Source organism: Myotis lucifugus, unplaced genomic scaffold (assembly GCF_000147115.1).
Source record: "Myotis lucifugus unplaced genomic scaffold, Myoluc2.0 scaffold_83, whole genome shotgun sequence".
NCBI classification, from domain to species: Eukaryota; Metazoa; Chordata; class Mammalia; order Chiroptera; family Vespertilionidae; genus Myotis; species Myotis lucifugus.
Genome location: NW_005871131.1, coordinates 3,239,415 through 3,256,458, shown reverse-complemented (window position 1 = coordinate 3,256,458; position 17,044 = coordinate 3,239,415). Strand labels below are relative to the sequence as shown.

General features: G+C 41.9%; 1 protein-coding gene across 2 annotated transcripts in view; it reads left to right on the top strand.

The window, feature by feature from the left end:
• Positions 1-17,044, top strand: part of ERC2 (ELKS/RAB6-interacting/CAST family member 2) — an 869,271-nt gene that overhangs the window by 339,367 nt on the left and 512,860 nt on the right. For both annotated transcript variants that reach the window (XR_002829807.1, XM_006090859.2), the window contains exon 7: positions 2,647-2,814. Coding sequence is in view for 1 of the 2 variants with exons in the window: in XM_006090859.2 (XP_006090921.1) it covers positions 2,647-2,814 (168 nt within the window). In the remaining variant the exon portion in view is untranslated. The remainder of the gene's footprint in view (positions 1-2,646; positions 2,815-17,044) is intronic.

The window sequence follows — 17,044 nt, the reverse complement described above, 5'->3', positions numbered from 1 at the left end:
AGTTCAGGTCAAAGTTTTGTCTTAAGAGAAAAAAAAAAGGCCCTTAAGCTTTGTTTCTTGATTGTAGGAGACTGTGCAAAGCTGTAAAGATAGAGTGAAGGTGATTGAAGGGCACGATTCAAATTCCTTTGAAGCTAAGTACATGCTTTCGGGCACATGGAAAATAAACTCCTAAGCAGAAGACCTGAGCTGGCACAGAGTCCTCCTGCCATGTAGAATTTGGGTGTTATGAGTAGTGTGTTGATCACGACCATTCCTGCTCTGTTTTATTCTTGGAGGAAAATTCTTACAGCCAGGGTTGTTTATTTTTATCTCTTCTGGGCTCAGGAAGATGCAGCTGGGCACTGATAGGCCATGCATGGTGAGAAGACGCTACACATGCTAAGTGTCTTCTCCATCAGTACAGAGTCTCTTTTCTAAGCCCTCGTCAGCACCACTCACTACCTCCCATATTGTAATTGATTTATATCACAGTTTGGGATATTGGGTATTTCCTTTAGTCCTGATAGAGACCACCCATCTTTGATAGCTGGAATGCAGGGCTAATGGGACCACAGTTTCCTCTCAGATTCACACGGAGTCCTGGTCAGCCTGTGTTCAAGTCTCCACAACTGAGCGTAAGCCCTTACATATAACCACTGCCCTAATCTGCTCAGCATGCGCTGCCAATGTACAAGGAACCCACAAATGCCATTCTTTATGTATAAAAAATATTTCTTTTCTACCTGATACGATGAAAATCCAAAGACAAGTATTGATTTTATTCCAGATTGGTAGGTGAAGATAACTTTAAACAAAGATAGGTCACTTGAGAATCTCCATGTTTAAACTTCAGTGCAACTGGAATCAATTTTCGTGGAAGATCCCCAGACACAAGCATCCCCTCCACCTTCCTGGCCCCTAGATCTCTATGGTAATTATGTGGGAAGAGCAGATGTTTGAAGAGTCTGCAGTTCTTACCTCTGCAGTCACCGATACCCGTCCTCTCCACACTGCAGTCAGGGTCTCCACTGGACTTCAAGCTCTTGTTGTCACCCTTTCCCTTGCTGGGACCTCCCAGCTTCATCCTCCTCTCAGGGACAGAAACTGGGAAAACTCTACTCACTCACCTCCTCATCACTTTTGACCTTTAGGAAGGTCACAGTTGGGCACACCTCTCTTGGAAAGGTGTAAGAAATGGAGATTCTACCCCAATAATTGTTTTCTTTCTCATATCATCACCTTTTTCATGATGTATTGTACCTAAGCTTGATTCCTGTGTTAAAAATCCTAAAATGTCAGGCACTCTATTCCAACTTTTTGGTTTTACAAATGAAGAAACTGAGGCTCAAAGGCTGGGTGGGGGGAGTGAGTTGTTTGTCCCCATCCTCACAGCCAGATAGAGGCAGAACCAGCCTGACACCTCATGATCTCTTTTCATTGTTCCAAGTTAGGCCTTTGACTCTGTCCTCATAGTATTTACGTTGCTGTTTATTGTGGCTCATTATGGCATTCCTGCATCCTTTTTTTTTAAAAAACTTTTGTCTTTTTTCCCCTTTTCATCAACTTTTTCTTGCTCTTAGTATAGTGAGCACACTTTGCTGAGAGATGCAGCAGCCCCACTTATCCCTGTCCCATCTCTTCTTCCCCAAGACAAACTTTTAATTCGTTTTCCCTGGTTATTTTGATAATATAACTAACAGGCTTCAGCACTATTTCCTGATGGTCGATGTAGTTACTGCCTATCAAATTCCGGGTATGAGTGAGGATTAAAATCTTCCTTCACTCCAATTTTTTTTTACACGTGGTCTTCGGAAAAAAATAAAGCATACATTTCTTCATTTTATTACTGACATTTGAAAAGCAGGGGTTGTAATAATCTAATTTTTGAGGTAAAGTAGAAATAGGCATTTTTGGGATGCTTTGTCTCTTTTTATCCTTATCCTTTGGAAAGTAGTCTTTCATAAAGCTGACAAGTGGGTGTCATTTCCACATTTTCTCCCTCTAGCAGCATTTACTTCCTTTTGGCAAAATGTCTTTTTTTTAAAATATATTTTTATTTATTTCAGAGAGAGGAAGGGAGGGGAAGAGAGAGAGAGAGAGAGAGAGAGAGAGAGAGAGAGAGAGAGAATGAATCATTGATCGACTGCCTCCTGCAAGCCCCATTCTGGGGATCCAGCCTGCAAACTGGGCATGTGCCCTGATCGGGAATCGAACCATGACCTCCTGGTTCATAGGTCAACGCTCAACCACTGAGCCATGCTGGCAGGGCTGTATTCTTCTAATTTAGGAGTGTTTTTCTCCATGTCAGTGTTCCTTCCAGGTGTTGGGCGTGGCTCACTGTGTTCTCCAGGTTCCTGGCAGATGCTGCTGCGTTGAGCGCTATACCCTCCCTGGCCATCACGGAGACACACTACTCTTTCATAACATCTTCTTTCATAAAAAAGCCTACATTAAAAAATGTATCACTGTTCAGATACACAGGCAACGGGACTTTAAGGTAGACACAGACTGATAGACACTTGGCATCGAGATGCTCATGAGCAGTGGTGTGACCACGCTGTGCTCAGAAGGCCTGCTGCGCCCCACCCCCTCCCGGGGCTTGACTGATGCCTCCTGATGACTCTGGCCTGAAACCACTACCTTCTTTCTTCTTCCTGGTTTCAGGTAGATGCGCTGAGATTACGCCTGGAAGAGAAAGAATCTTTTCTCAATAAAAAAACAAAACAGCTGCAAGATCTCACGGAAGAGAAGGGGACGCTGGCCGGGGAGATCCGTGACATGAAGGATATGTTAGAAGTGAAGGAAAGGAAAATCAATGTTCTTCAGAAAAAGGTGAGTAGCTGGCAGCGCCCTTCAGGCTGGGGATGGGTAGCATCCATGCTCTGTCGTGGCAGAGACATTTCTGAGCATGCTGAAAAGCAGGGAGTATTCTTCGAGAAATCTAGATTAGGCACTGCATACTTGTAACTGACTGGTATTGCACTCACCCGTAGTTGTATCGTGTTATTTTTAGCCAGGCCGGTTGAGTTTTCTGTTTGATTACCTGAAAACTAAATAGTGATGATATATATTTTTTTCATTTGCCAGCTTAACCAGAGAGAATTGTACAAATTTAGATGTAAGTCTAATAAAAAGTTCAAAAAATTAGTCTTTCCTTTTTCCTTATGGAGAGTTGAGCAAAGTATTTTGTTGGTTTTAAAGATATTTTAGATGCGTTTTGTATATACAAAAACTTTAGTCGATTTTATCCTGCACACCCATACAGATTTTAGGAGGGGGGTCAACGTTCACATCCGTTACTTAATTAGAGACCGTAGGGAGTGTATAGTGAGCCCCAACTGCAGTGACCTAATATGGAAGATGCATGACCTGAGTCGGGCCCTTCTTTCCTTCCTTCTTTCAGCAGCTCATTTTCTCCTTTGTGGGGGATCCAGATTTTGTGACAACATCTGATTTTCTTTTGGAGAATCCCATTTGCTACTGTATACAGTTTTTTGGGGGGACCATAGGAAAAGGGTAGGCAAGAAGAGAAAAACACCTGCTCTTATAAGAAAATGTAGTGTAAAGCAGGCAGCCAGCATGGGAACTGGGCAGGAACCAGGGGTGGGCACAAAGCCGGCTGGCAAGGACACTGCCATAGATAGGCCTGTGCCTGGTGACCTGTGCTGCAGCATCAGGTAAATGGAGTCTAACTGGCCTCTTCTTTGGTGTCATTTGCCACATCATCTCTCACCTTGTATATATCAACAGCATCCTAGCTGTTTTTCCTGCTTCTACCCTTTTCTTTCCTACAGCCTATTCTTTTTTTGTTTGTTAATCATCACCCGAGGATATTTTTCCCCATTGATTTTTAGAGAGAATGGAAGGAAGGGGGAGAGGCACACAGAGAGACACATCGATTGGTTGCCTCCTGCACGCACCTTGGCCCTGGATGAGCCTGCAGCTGAGGAACTTGTCCTTGCCCTTGACTGGAATTGAATCCAGGATGCTATAGTCCTAGGGCTGATGCTCTATCCACTGAGCCAAACCGTCTTAATGCGGGGCCCTGTGCAACTGCACAAGTCGCAAGCCCATGAAGCTGTCCCCATCCACACTCTCAGGATATTGGTGATCAGATAGATCATATTATTAATTCATTTCTGGCAAGATCTTTAAAGACAAGGCCCTAGCCATTGGATCCTCCCTTTGAAGTTCCAGCTAATTGATACAGATAATTAGGAGACAGCCGGGAAGGGACCACCAAGACCTCTGAATCAAAGAGGCTGTCCAGGGCAGGCGGGACTAACAGAGAAACAGCTACGTGGAAGTTCTTGGAACATGTGCTGAGGATTGGAAAGAAGTCTTGTCATTTAAATACCAAGCAGAGAATGAGGACAAAACTGACCTTCATTGCACTGACTTTTGTTGAATGCTGTGTGCTGGATACACATGCACTGTTCACTTACTCTTTCATTTTTTTTTCTTCACTTACTCTTGACCAGGACTCTGTGAAGCAAGTATAAGTTAATCATCCAAGAAACTGAGGGAAATTGAGGCTTATGGTAGGGTAACCCAAGGTCATACAATCTAGATACAAGATTTTTGTCTCTGGGAAAATATGATAAAATGGTTATTACAAATTAAGGGAATAAGCCTCATTTCCTCTAGTTTTCTGACGATGACACCATGTGTGGGAATGAATTTAGGAAGAACATCATAAGTGTTCATTTTACCAGGAGGTGAGACTAAGCACTCTCATTCTTGAGAAATAGAAAAAAATCTCAGTAAACATTTGGGAAAGGCACTTTCATGCCTAAGGGACACATGTCCACTTTTGCCGATATGTGCATATTTTGTAAAATTTTAAACTTTTCTCCACAGACAGACTCAAAGGTTTGGCAACCAGTGTGAAAGCCCTAAAACAAAAGCCCTTGGTTATACCAGGGCTCCTTTGGCAACATGATCACAAGTCCACTTAAACCATGTAGATAATGAATTTGGAAATATTTCATGTATAATTGAAGAGGTTGCTCTGCTCCAAGTCTTTTTCACTGAGTGTTTCCCAGTACATTTGGGAAGGAACTAATACCACTGGCAACACAGTGAGTGGGCGGGATTTCTATTATACCTGCGATGAGGAAGAGAGACAATTCCTATAGTGATGAACACAGTTCAGGACCCAACTCAGAATATGGAAATAATACAGAAGATAATGGGCCATTGAAACATTGTCTTTGGGACTGAATACTCCTTAGTGTTTTGCCTAAATTCAAGCATAATTAGCTGGGTTAGGGCAGGCCTGGATTGGAACAGCATACACTTTGGGTTAGGGTGGGTTGGCATAGAAGAATAACAAATGCATGTCAATGTCAGAGTTGGCGTATTACTTAATATTTCTTCCTCATAGACTCTTTGGCAGCGAGCGCTGTGTTTTGATGCCAGTAGAACTGAGTATGCTCCTTTCATAGCCATGTTTAACCTGGCGAGGCTAGACTTGCACCTCGTATCTGTCAGCTTTGCCTTCAGAGCTCTGGGTCTCGGAAGTCTTGTGTGCTCCATAAGCCACTTTGATGGGTCACACGTTTAAGCAGCAGGCACGGACCTGATACTCTAACGGTTTTGCTACTTGAAGAAGTAAGTGAAGTTGAATAGGCACTGGCCCTATTCCCCGCACATGGCAGAATTTCTCTGATCAAGCTTTTGCAGGAAAAAAGAAGTCATCAAGAATGGGTTTTTGGTCCTTCCACCATAGTTTTGGTTCTACTCCATAATCCAAGATGTGGAATTCTTTTTATGAGGGAATAGAAACATGCATGGATGAACATTGTTCAGTGGAATATCCCCCTGTGGCTGAGATAGTGAAGTCAGGGGAGCAGCACCGTTTTCCTGCTGCATTCTGCTCCGATACCTGAATTCAAACTGTAGCTGATGAAGTGCTACCTGACTGTGGAGTCATTTTTGTAGGAAATGTCATAAAACCTTGATGACATTGTACATTTGGAAAGTGTGTAGTACCCAAGTTTTAGGACATGGTAGTATTATTTGAACCAGATAAAATTTACGCAGCCCATAGATTCTTGCAGCATAAACCTACTGCCCAAGATCTTTTTTTAAAAAAGCCATTTAACTGGACAAAAAAACAACCTATCTCCATTTTCATTCTAGGTCGCAGTTCCACAGCACTGTGAATTTATAGAGCAGAGGCACTTTGTTTATTAGGGGTAGAAAAACAGATGGTGATTTCTCTGGAAGCCAAGTTCACTTGCTGTCTACTGGGCTTCACGGATTGCCCCGAGGGTTAAAAAGGGCAAAGAGAGGTGAATGGGGTTGGCTCCTGGGAGTGATGCCCTGGACCTGCCCACCTCAGGAGCTTTACCCATTTGGAAGCGTGGTGGTAAAAGTGCTGAATGATGTTAAGTTCAGAGGCAAGGATGCTGCAGGAGTATGGTTATTAGAACACTGGGTTTCTTCATGAAGTTTACTTAAAAAAGTAATATCTGAGAAGATAACTACAGAGCGTAGAGATTTCCACATTAGTGTGAAATTGATGTAAGGCATGGAGGACCTTTTTTTTTTTCCAAATCAAGCTCTTTCTCGGTGTTTAAACATCCACTGGAACTTTTGTATTTATTATTGGAAACCTAATTTTTTGAACATGTGCAAAATCAAATTCATTGTGCATTTGCTGAGTGTCAGTCATTCACTTCTCTGGGCCCTGGGGGTTCAAAGAGAAGTAACTCAAGAAACGGACAGTCTGGTTGTGGTGATAAGCACGCATAATCCTAACTATAAGTGTGGAGAAAGCAATGTGGCATGCAAATAGCTTGATGGGTGCAAACAGCAGACACTAATTCTGGCTACCTTAAGCAAAAGGGAATTTTTTGCAAAAACATTCAGAACCCCAGTGTCTGGCTCATAGAACCAGATTAAAGCGATGATCAAAAACCAGGACAGCTCTCTGAGATCAAGAAAAAGCAGACAATGCCACGATCTTATAATCAGGGGTGTCTGGTCGGTGTCTTCTCTGTTGACAGCTGCCCTCTTCCCCTCTTCACTCTGCCCTTACGTCCTGCTGTTGGTCAAGATTGGAAGTCCTGACACAGAGTTCAAAATTTCACACATATGAAACCAGTCCCTTTCTAGAAGGAATCTGGGCAATGCGGTTCCAAGCTTCCCATCTGAGCTTTCCATTTGGTTCTTGTGTCACTTACTCAGGGAAGTCTTTGCTGACACTGCAGGCTGAGAGAGGCTTTACACTCCTCGAGAACTACTTCCTGGCTCACTTGGAAATTATGCATCCCTCTAGCTAATGTTGGCTTTCCTCCCAGGCTAAGTTCCTTGAGTGCCCCAACTGTGATCATCAAGATACCTCCAGCTCCTTGCGAAATTCTTGGCAGGTGATGATCTTCAATCAATTTGCATTGAGTGAATAAATTATATCAGCAAATTCTGAATGAATGAGAACTTGGAAGAAGGGAAATCACTTGGAGATCCACTCTTGGCCCAAGAATATTATTAGCTATGAGAAGAGCCATTTGCCCCAGTGAAATGTCAAATCAAACTCATTGTTCCCAGGACAGTATGTTCTATGTAGGCTGCAGGAGGGAACCATCCAATGAATAATAAAACACAGATGAGGGAATGGCTATTGCTCTACCCACATCTATACCTCCAGCCTCGGTTCCATTACACAGGAAAGGTAAAAAGGGATGAAACCTTGAGTAAGGAAGCTTGGTCATTCTTCCCTCATTTTCCTTTTTAACAAAAGAAAATGTAGCATTTATTGAGAATACTGTTGTGTTCTGCAAAGAGAATGTTTTCTTATCCAGTTCTCACTTCTAAGAGTGACACAATGAAATTGCTGATTATCCATGGTCATTTCCAATTATGAACATGCAAATGATAATTTTTATAGCAAGAGGATTATCTATCGTTGATTGAGACTTTACTATTTATCAGACACTGGGCTCAGGGCTTAGCAGCCTTAGGTTATGAGTCCTTATAACAAACCTAATGGCATGTAGGTACTATCATAATTCCTATTTTTATAATTGGAGGCTGTGATTTAGAGAGTAACTTGCCCATAGTCACGTGATAGGGATGACTCGGGATGGAGCTCTTTGTAACCTCCACACTATTGCTATTTTTCTACTTTATGATCTTGCCTCCCTCAGACAAGTGAGGTCATTAACTTTTAGGGATTAACTAAACTATAATTTGAGCAACATACCTAACGTTGATATAAAGGCTGTTTATTTTTAATACCAAGCAAGCAGAGATGCCTTTACTATATAATGTGATAAAAAATAGGAAAGCAATTAAATTAGTAAAATACAACATCAGTTCTGAATTTTAAAAAGCATATGCTAAGCCATAGTTAGGAAAAGTAAAGATCATTGTAACCTTCAGTTTCTGTTTATTTTTCCCCCACGAGATTCTGCCTGTAATATTCTAAGCCATTAGATGGTTTTGCTGCCTTATTTTCAGAGGATTGCATCATTTTTGTTGTCATAGTCGTTTCGGTTTGTTTTGATTATTGGCGTAAAGGACTGAGACCTCAACAGATGATTTGGGAAATCTACATAGCTTTCCGGGACTGGTCACAGATGAACACATGATTCAGGGGACTCCACACCTTGTCTGGGAAGCTGCTGCACTTTGCAGTGAGCTGTCACCTGATGTCTGACCTTGGTGTAGGCCAACTCCCTCTGCACCTGCAGACAGGAACTGGGGTGGCATCTATGGGTCAGAGCGCAACCAGGGCAGCCGTGGTTTCCCAACCAGGGGACACTTTACAACCCACTGCCTTCTCCCCAGGGACATTTGACAATGTCTGGAGATAGTCTGAGTTGTCACAACTGAGAATTGCTACAGCATCTGGTGGCTAGACTCAGAGATGCTGCTATCAGCCTACAATGTACAAGAGACCCCTCTGCCAAGCAAATAATTATCCAGACCAAACCCTTGTCTGCAGGAGTCCTTTCCTTCCCGTGTATGGACTGCTCTACTTAGGTTGGCTCTTCCTGCTCTCAGCCTCTAGATAGTATTTTAAAAAATAAGAAAAAATAAGTTCTTAAAATAATTTTTACAGCTGTTTTTACAGCTGATATGATTAACAATTTTAGCTACACATTTTCTCTAGCACCATTAGAGGCAGTTTACAGAGGTGAGCACATTGTGTGTGTGTGTGTGTGTGTGTGTGAGAGAGAGAGAGAGAGAGAGAGAGAGAGAGAGAGAGAGATTTTTGAACTATTTCTATTTCATAATTTTCACATATAATAATCCATAAAGGGTATGTACATAACACATTTGAATTATTAGAATTATTAAAACTGATCACACTAATCATATCAACTAATTTAGAGGGGGTGTGCTGGTCAGTTTTTGGGCTGAAAATGTGATTCCTATATTTACATTTAATATTTATTTTTCTAATGAAGATTTTTATTTTTTTTAATCCTCACCCGAGGAATTTTCCATTGATTTAGAGAGAGTGGAAGAGAGAGGGAAAGACAGAGAAACATTGATGTGAGGGAAACACATCGATTGGTTGCCTCCTGCATGTGGTCCAGGCTGGGGAGGAGCCTGCTATTGAGGTACGTGCCCTTGACTGGAATCAAACCTGGGACCCTTCAGTCCACAGGCCGACGCTCTATCCACTGAACCAAACGGGCTAGGACTAATATTTATTTTTATGTATTTTATCTAGTCACTTGTGATATGGTAACATTTGTTCAATGTAGACTGAATGCAATTACTTAAATATCTATAATAATAAAAGCGTAATATGCAAATTGACCAAATGGCTGAACAGCGGAATGACTATTCAGACAACCATCCAGGACCATTCTATGACAACCACTGGTGCCAGGCCAGGCAAGGTGGGTGCGATGCGATTGGTCGGGGGGCCCAGCCATCGCCCCATGATCTCCCTGCAGAGGGAGGCCCAGGCCACTGGCCAGCGGGGCAATCGATAAATCAGGGGGCTCCATGATCGCCCCAAAGAGCCCAAAGAGGGAGGCCCAGGCCACCGACCAGTGGGCAGTGATGGGTGGGCGGGGCCTCCCTCTGTTGGGGCAATCTATAGCAGAGCCCTGGCTGGGTGGCCATGGCCTACCTCTTTGGGGCAATTGATGCGGGCTCCTGGATTGTGAGAGGGCACAGGCCGGGCTGAGGGACCCCTCCCCCACCCCCTTTCCACCCCCCCTCCCCCCAGTGCATGAATTTCATGCATCGGGCCTCTGGTTTGCAAATAAAAAAGTATTGTATAGGTTAGTGTTTGTGATTTTCCAGTTTTCTTTTGAATATTGCCTCTTCAGTCTAGAAAATATAAGAAAAAGCTAACTTGCTATATTATTTAACAAATTGTCTATACATATTCTAGGTAGAAGTATGTCATCAGTCTAAGCCAGTGGTTGGCAAACTGCGGCTCGCGAGCCACATGCGGCTCTTTGGCCCCTTGAGTGTGGCTCTTCCTAAGCCTTAGGAGTACCCTAATTAAGTTAATAACAATGTACCTACCTAAAGAAATTTCAATCGTTGTACTATTGATATTTGGCTCTGTTGACTAATGAGTTTGCCGACCACTGGTCAAAGCAGATGGGTCTTTGTTGTGGCATCATTTAATACCTTCTTTCTTTATCATGGCAGGAAGTTGATGCAAGGGTTCTAGTGTCAATTAAATTCCACAGGACAAGCAATCACCAAGCCTGGAATAATCTTGGCTGGAATTATTAGCCTTGGGGGGAAAAAAACCCAACAGCTTGGTGGTTTTATCAGTTGATCCTATTGGTCAGAAGTCCATTTTGCCCTGGTGAAGTGATATTTTTAAGGTCACTTTGTGTCTCTTGAGTAGAAGTTGTGGCTTCCTTGGTAAACATAAGCTTCTTTGTGAAGCATTGAATTTACCATCCTCCTTCGTGTATATTTCTTTTTTTTCCTGAAGTATTTGAAGTTGCCCTTCTTTTAGAGATGACATTGATGAAATGAAATTTTATTATCCAAAGAATCAAACCTAAAAATGCCCCCTTCTGATAGAGCAATGAACGAGGTTTAGGCACTGCCCTTCATTCAGCATCTTCAGGCACTGTCCTCAGCTGCCTCTTCCAACCCCTTGGCTCTACTGAATGCAACCCAATACTATTTGACTTTAAAAGACATGTTAAAATGGGAATGCTGATGAAGCATGGACAATCCTGAAGACAGAAAGGTGTGAGAACAGTGTATCTGGAAGAGACTTGATGGACCCTCTGAGTCCAACCTTTTCATTTTCCACTCAGGACACAGGGGTCCTGACAGATGAAGTGACTTGTTTAGAGTCACAAAGATCATTAGAGACAGACATGGGCTCTGATTACATTTTCCTTTTTCTTCTCTCCATGCCCCTCTGGCCTCTGAGGCCTTGAGCACCACTGCCCTATTCTGGTCAGCATGCCTTCCTTCCTTCCTCCCATCCAGTGAACCAACAATACATATTAAGCATCTGTAATGATCTGGTTGCTCTTTGGGCACTGGGGGATACATAGGCTATTGAAGAGGGTATAGTTTCTGCCCTCTGGGAGCTCATACTCATGGAAAATATCCACTAAACAGGCAGTTACAGGGCAGTGTGTGGTGTGTGCTATGCCAGCCAGGTCCATGGTGCACATAGGAGCGGCATCTCTCTCACCCATTATGGAGAGTGGGATGGTGAAGGAGGGCTTCTGCAGTAGTTGAAGACTAAACCACGATCTCAGGAACTCGGAGTGTTGCCCAGTCAAAGCAGTGAGAGTAGCATTTGCAAAGAGGCAGTGCAGTGCATTTGGCGGATATAGAAGTAATTTCTTATGGATGGACCACACTTTCCTGCCCCATTTAGGAAATAAATTTCGCAGTTAGAAGTTTTTGGGTTCTTTATGTCTTCTAGCAGTCAAATGTATTTTATAATTAAGGTTTGAGAGTCATTTTGATGTCCATATTATAAGTATCCTCTTCCACTCCCTTGTGACTTGCAAGTGGCAGTGGTGACTGAGTTATTTCAGAATGCAGGTCAGGGCTGCGCCATTCCGACAACTGGTTCTTATGCAGCGACAGAGCTAATTCTGAGATGGGAGGAAAAAATCTCATTTAAGCATTTGCTTTTGGGTGAAGACCTTGGATTCTGTACTTACTTTCAGCATGATGGATTTTTAAAAAGCTTTGTTTATAATTACCTGCAAGTCCCTTGGAGATTTAGAATAAAAATGGCCAGAGTGCACTGACTGTGGCTGCTACCCTAATGGTACAGGCATCTTGACACACCTGTCCATCCCAGCTGCCAGTAGATGCTGTTTTGTGTGATAGGATTAGAGGTGGTTGGGCCTTTACATATTTCAGTCTGGAGATGATTCCATTTTTCTTCCCACATGCTTCCCAGGCCATTTGATTTAAATCACCCTTATTTATCTGGGAGGGAAAAATGTCTGTCTTTTTCACTTATCCTGTACTTGGCAATGAACTCTATTTTGCTGTGAAGAGTTTACACATATCTATATTAGCATTTATCATGTTGTATTGCTGGAGAAGTCCATAATTCAAAACTTTAATCATATATGTCTAAGTTTCCCATAAGAATAAATGTCAATTAGGGGTAATGTGTTACTGGGGCTTATAACCCACAGTTATTGTGGCTAAGGGGCACCTTCTTACTGTTCTGGTATTGCAGTCTCATTGCCATTTTCTCCCTTTATACTTACCTGATTATACTGTCCGCCTTGCAAAGTCAAAGATGTAATTGCTTTAAACAGACTACTTCCACAGAAGCCAAACTCTAAATTAATGGTACAGAGCATACGGTGCCTCCATCATGGCATTTTAGCACATTTACCTCCTTTTCAGGTTGTTGATTTTTGAGAACCAGCAATAGCATCAACTTGTAATCAGCCCTTGGATAACATAATTGTAGTTTATAAAAGTAATTTACAATGCTAACAAAAATGCTGTGGTAGGTAGATTTCTAAGATGGCCCCAAGATTTCCCACCTCCCTGGTATACATTCCCTGAATAATGCCCAGGACCTTCACTATGGTGTACTTAACATCCATGACTAGATGGTGCCCTGTGGCACCGCTGACTTTAAGAAAGGGAGATCATCTCTGTTGGTTTGACCTAGTCACAGGATCCCTTTAAATCTGGACCCTAAGGTCAGAAACAGGGGAGACAGAGGATGAAATTTGAGGGGGTTTGCTGCATGAGGACATCTCCACCGTTGACTTGAAGATGGAGAGGGCCACATGGCCAGGAATTCGGGCAGCCCAGGGAGCTGGAAGTGGCTCCCACTGCAAGCCATCAAAGGCAGCAAGGACCTCAGCCCTAAAACCACCAGAGGCTGATTTTGCCAATAGCAAGAATAACGTAGAAGCAGATATTTCTTTAGAGCCTCCAGACAAGCACTCATTCTGACACTGATTTTATCCCTGAGATACCTGAACAGAGACCCAGCCACCTGTGCTGGACTCTGACCTACAAAACCGTGAGCTGATAGGTGGACATTGTTTTAAGACATTAAATTGTTAGTGGTATTTTGTACAGAGCAAGAGCAAACTTATACAAATGCATATTAAAGTGACTGTTCAATAGTAACACACTTTTCAGATTTTATATAACAACCTTCATGGAAAGTGTGAAAATTTTTTTATGTACTCAAAATATTTGATAGAGTTGAACAAGGTATACTTCTTTTTTTGAGGGGAAGGGGGTGTATTTATTTACTGTTTGCCTCAGACATTCCTCCTGGTATAATGGGAAGTAAGTCACTTTCTCCCACAGGTGAGTTCTTTCCAAGTTTCTGTTGTATTCTGTAGCTTTCTTGTGAATAAAGGGATAAAGTCTGAATGAAGCAAAGCTAGGCAAACAGGATACGCTCCAATGAATAGCACCGATTGACTTGGTGTGGAGATATTGCTTTCTTTAATTTTGAAATATGAAGTTAAATTCTGTAGGTCATGTATGATACTTGGACTTATGAAACCACCAATGAAGGGTAGCATACGTATACCAAGGCTCTCTCCAAATTATGAATGCTTGTGAACTTGTGAACAACTAGAGGCAGAGATGAAGGTGCTGAGAAGAGTGGGGCGAGGGGGGAGGTGGGAATGGATGTGCAGATCCTTTGCTGCTGTTCCCTGTAAACAACTAGAGCCTGCCCGGGAGCCTTCTTTAAGAGGGACAGACGGGAGGTATAATGTGTCAGGTAGCTGGGTGGAAGACAGAAGCGGGCTGTCGACCAAAGATGCTATATCTACCCGTTCTTCATAAAGGAACTCATCCTAAGGAACAACTAGGGTTGTAGTCATAGATTGTTGTCTTGTTCATAGCATGGTTCTTTAATTTTTTTTGTCTGATCAGTGGAAGTATTATAAAGTAGAGGAGTGACCAAATAAATGATGGTATATTCCTCCAGGGAAATTCAGCCAATAGAAATGATGTTATAGCATAATATTTAGTGATAGAAAGACATTCATATTATTCCATGAACTGAAATAAACTCCTTATGATATGTAAGTACAGAAAAGGGTCAGAGGATGCATTTGCTCACACTCTCACCACCATAGTCTGACCCTGTTTTTGTTTCAAAAGCATATGCAAGCACACATACAGGGTGTTTCAAAAATGTATATACACTTTGAATGATTATGAAGTCAGTATTTATTAACATACAGTTCATTTTCAACATTTTAAAGAATCTACAGAAGTGAATAATTTTTTTTTGTCAATGCCTGTTTTCTCAAACGGATGACCGTTCTGGTCCAGGCACTGCTGATAACATGAACCAAACATCAAGAATCATTTCGTTCGGTATTTGTGTGCCCTCAATTCGTCGATTGTTAATAGTTTTGTACCGTAAACTTATCTTCTATGTATCCCCATTAAAAGAAAGTCTAGTCATACTTTAGGATAAATTTTCTTTGTTCTAAGCTTAATCTGGCTTCACTCATTATTTCAAATCAGTTAAAGTTGAAAAGGAGTGAAAATTAAGTGAGTTGTCAGCTGTTAAAGTGTGGGTACATTCTTTGGAATACCCTATATGCATGCCTCAGTATAATTTGTTTGTTAGGGGCAGGGACTGATAGGCCTGGCTTTGAATCTCAAATTATGAATCTCAAATTGCTTTTACCCTTAGGCAAGTTCCTTACATTTTTTTCTGCCTCATTTTCCCTATCTTTAGGATGAGGATAAGCTCACATCTCACTTTCAGTCTCAATTCTGCTCAACATAGTAATTGTTTAAGAAGTATTTGTTGAGTGAACAAAGTGTCTATCACCATTGGTGCTTAACAAATTATATTAAAAATCAGTTTTGATGTGCTAGACCCGTTGAACTTGGAAAGAAAATGGAATTACTTCGTAAAGATAATTTTAAATTGATTTTTAAATTTACATACAGTAAAATTCAGTCTTTGTGTTGCACAGTTCTGTGGATTTTGACAAAGCGTAGACTTGTGTAAGTAGCTCCATAACCATGACACCGGACAGTCCCAGCACTTCGTGCAGCCTCCTGTGCAGTCAGTCCCTCATTCCAGCCCCCACTCCTGGCAATCACCTATTTGTTTCCCATCCCTACAGTTGTGCCTTTTCCAGAATGTCATAGAAATGGAATTACACAATATCGAGTCTTCGCATCTGGCTTCTTTCACTTAGCATAATGCATTTGAATTCCATCCATGTTGCAGTCTTTATCAATAGTTCATTCTAAAGATAATACTTTAAAGATAACTCCTAGCATCTGAAATGTTCCGGGTCATAACCACGTAGTTCTTTCATCCCTGAAGTTGTTCTGAAGCCAGTGGTTACAGTGTAGAGTTAGTGCTGAAGAAGGCTTGAGAAACAGCCTCCTCTCACTCAGCCTGTTGAGAAGCGGAGAGGTCTCAGAGCCAGAAAGCAAATGCCTTCCCCCAGGTGAGCAGAAGTCAGAGTTGAGGCCAGGATCCACAGCCTTAATGCTACACTAGCAAAGTTCTATAGGAAGTCAGAGAGGGTAAAGCGTTCTGGCAATGGACTAGTGGGAAAGTCCTGAAGAGCAGGGAGAGGCCTGTGTGTGTGTGTGTGTGTGTGTGTGTGTCTGTGTAATGTGTTGAAATGATGACATTAAATTGTTTTAAATAGATAACAAACCAGCACTTTTGTGTGTGTTTAGAATAGGCAGATAGTACTTTCTATCATTATTTTGCAATAGGGGTGAGTTTGTATAAATCCACCTCTATTTTCTAGCATTCATAGTAAGCACTGGTTTGGAGAGTGGCCAGCAGGTATCATAGATGTTGCTTTTGCCCTGGAGCAGGTATATGGTAACTGGCCAAGCCTTTTAAACCTGTAAGATTGGTCCAGTGTACACCAGGTTCCCCACAGCAAAGCTTGCGGCAGGCCTGGAGTGCACAGAGGTGTGTAGTCTTGCTCTGAAGCTTGAATTAGACGGTGTCCCTTTTTTTTAAAATAAGCAAGTTTTCTTTTTTTAATTTATTTTTATTTTAAAAATATATTTTTATTGATTTCAGAAAGGAAGGGAGAGGGAGGGAGAGAGATAGATGAAACATCAATGATGAGAGAGAATCATTGCTTGGCTGCCTCCTGCACGCCCCCCACTGGGGATGGAGCCTGCAACCCAGGCATTTGCCCTGACTGGGAATTGAACCATGACCTCCTGGTTCATAGGTCGATGCTCAGCCTCTGAGCCACACCGGCTGGGCTAGACAGTGTTCTCTTATTGTTTATTATTCTATTTTTATTTTCTTTCTAAATGCATAAGTACTTTATTTTAAAATAATTAGTTTACATGTGAGTACCATATTTTATCTTCTTTTTAAAAAAGAAATAATAAAATAGCTTTTTCTTTCTTAAAACTCAAATTAGGATTTTAACAATGGAACCAAAGATCTTGTATGCATATATGCATAACCCATGGACACAGACAGTAGGGTGATGAAGGCCTGGTGGTGGGGGTGGGCTAGAAGAGTTCAATTGGGGGTGGGAATGAACTATGTAATACTTTCAACAATAAAGTTTCTTTTTTAAATGAAATCTCTTATATTGGAATAGTTACCCATTTTTATTACATAATGCAGTGACCA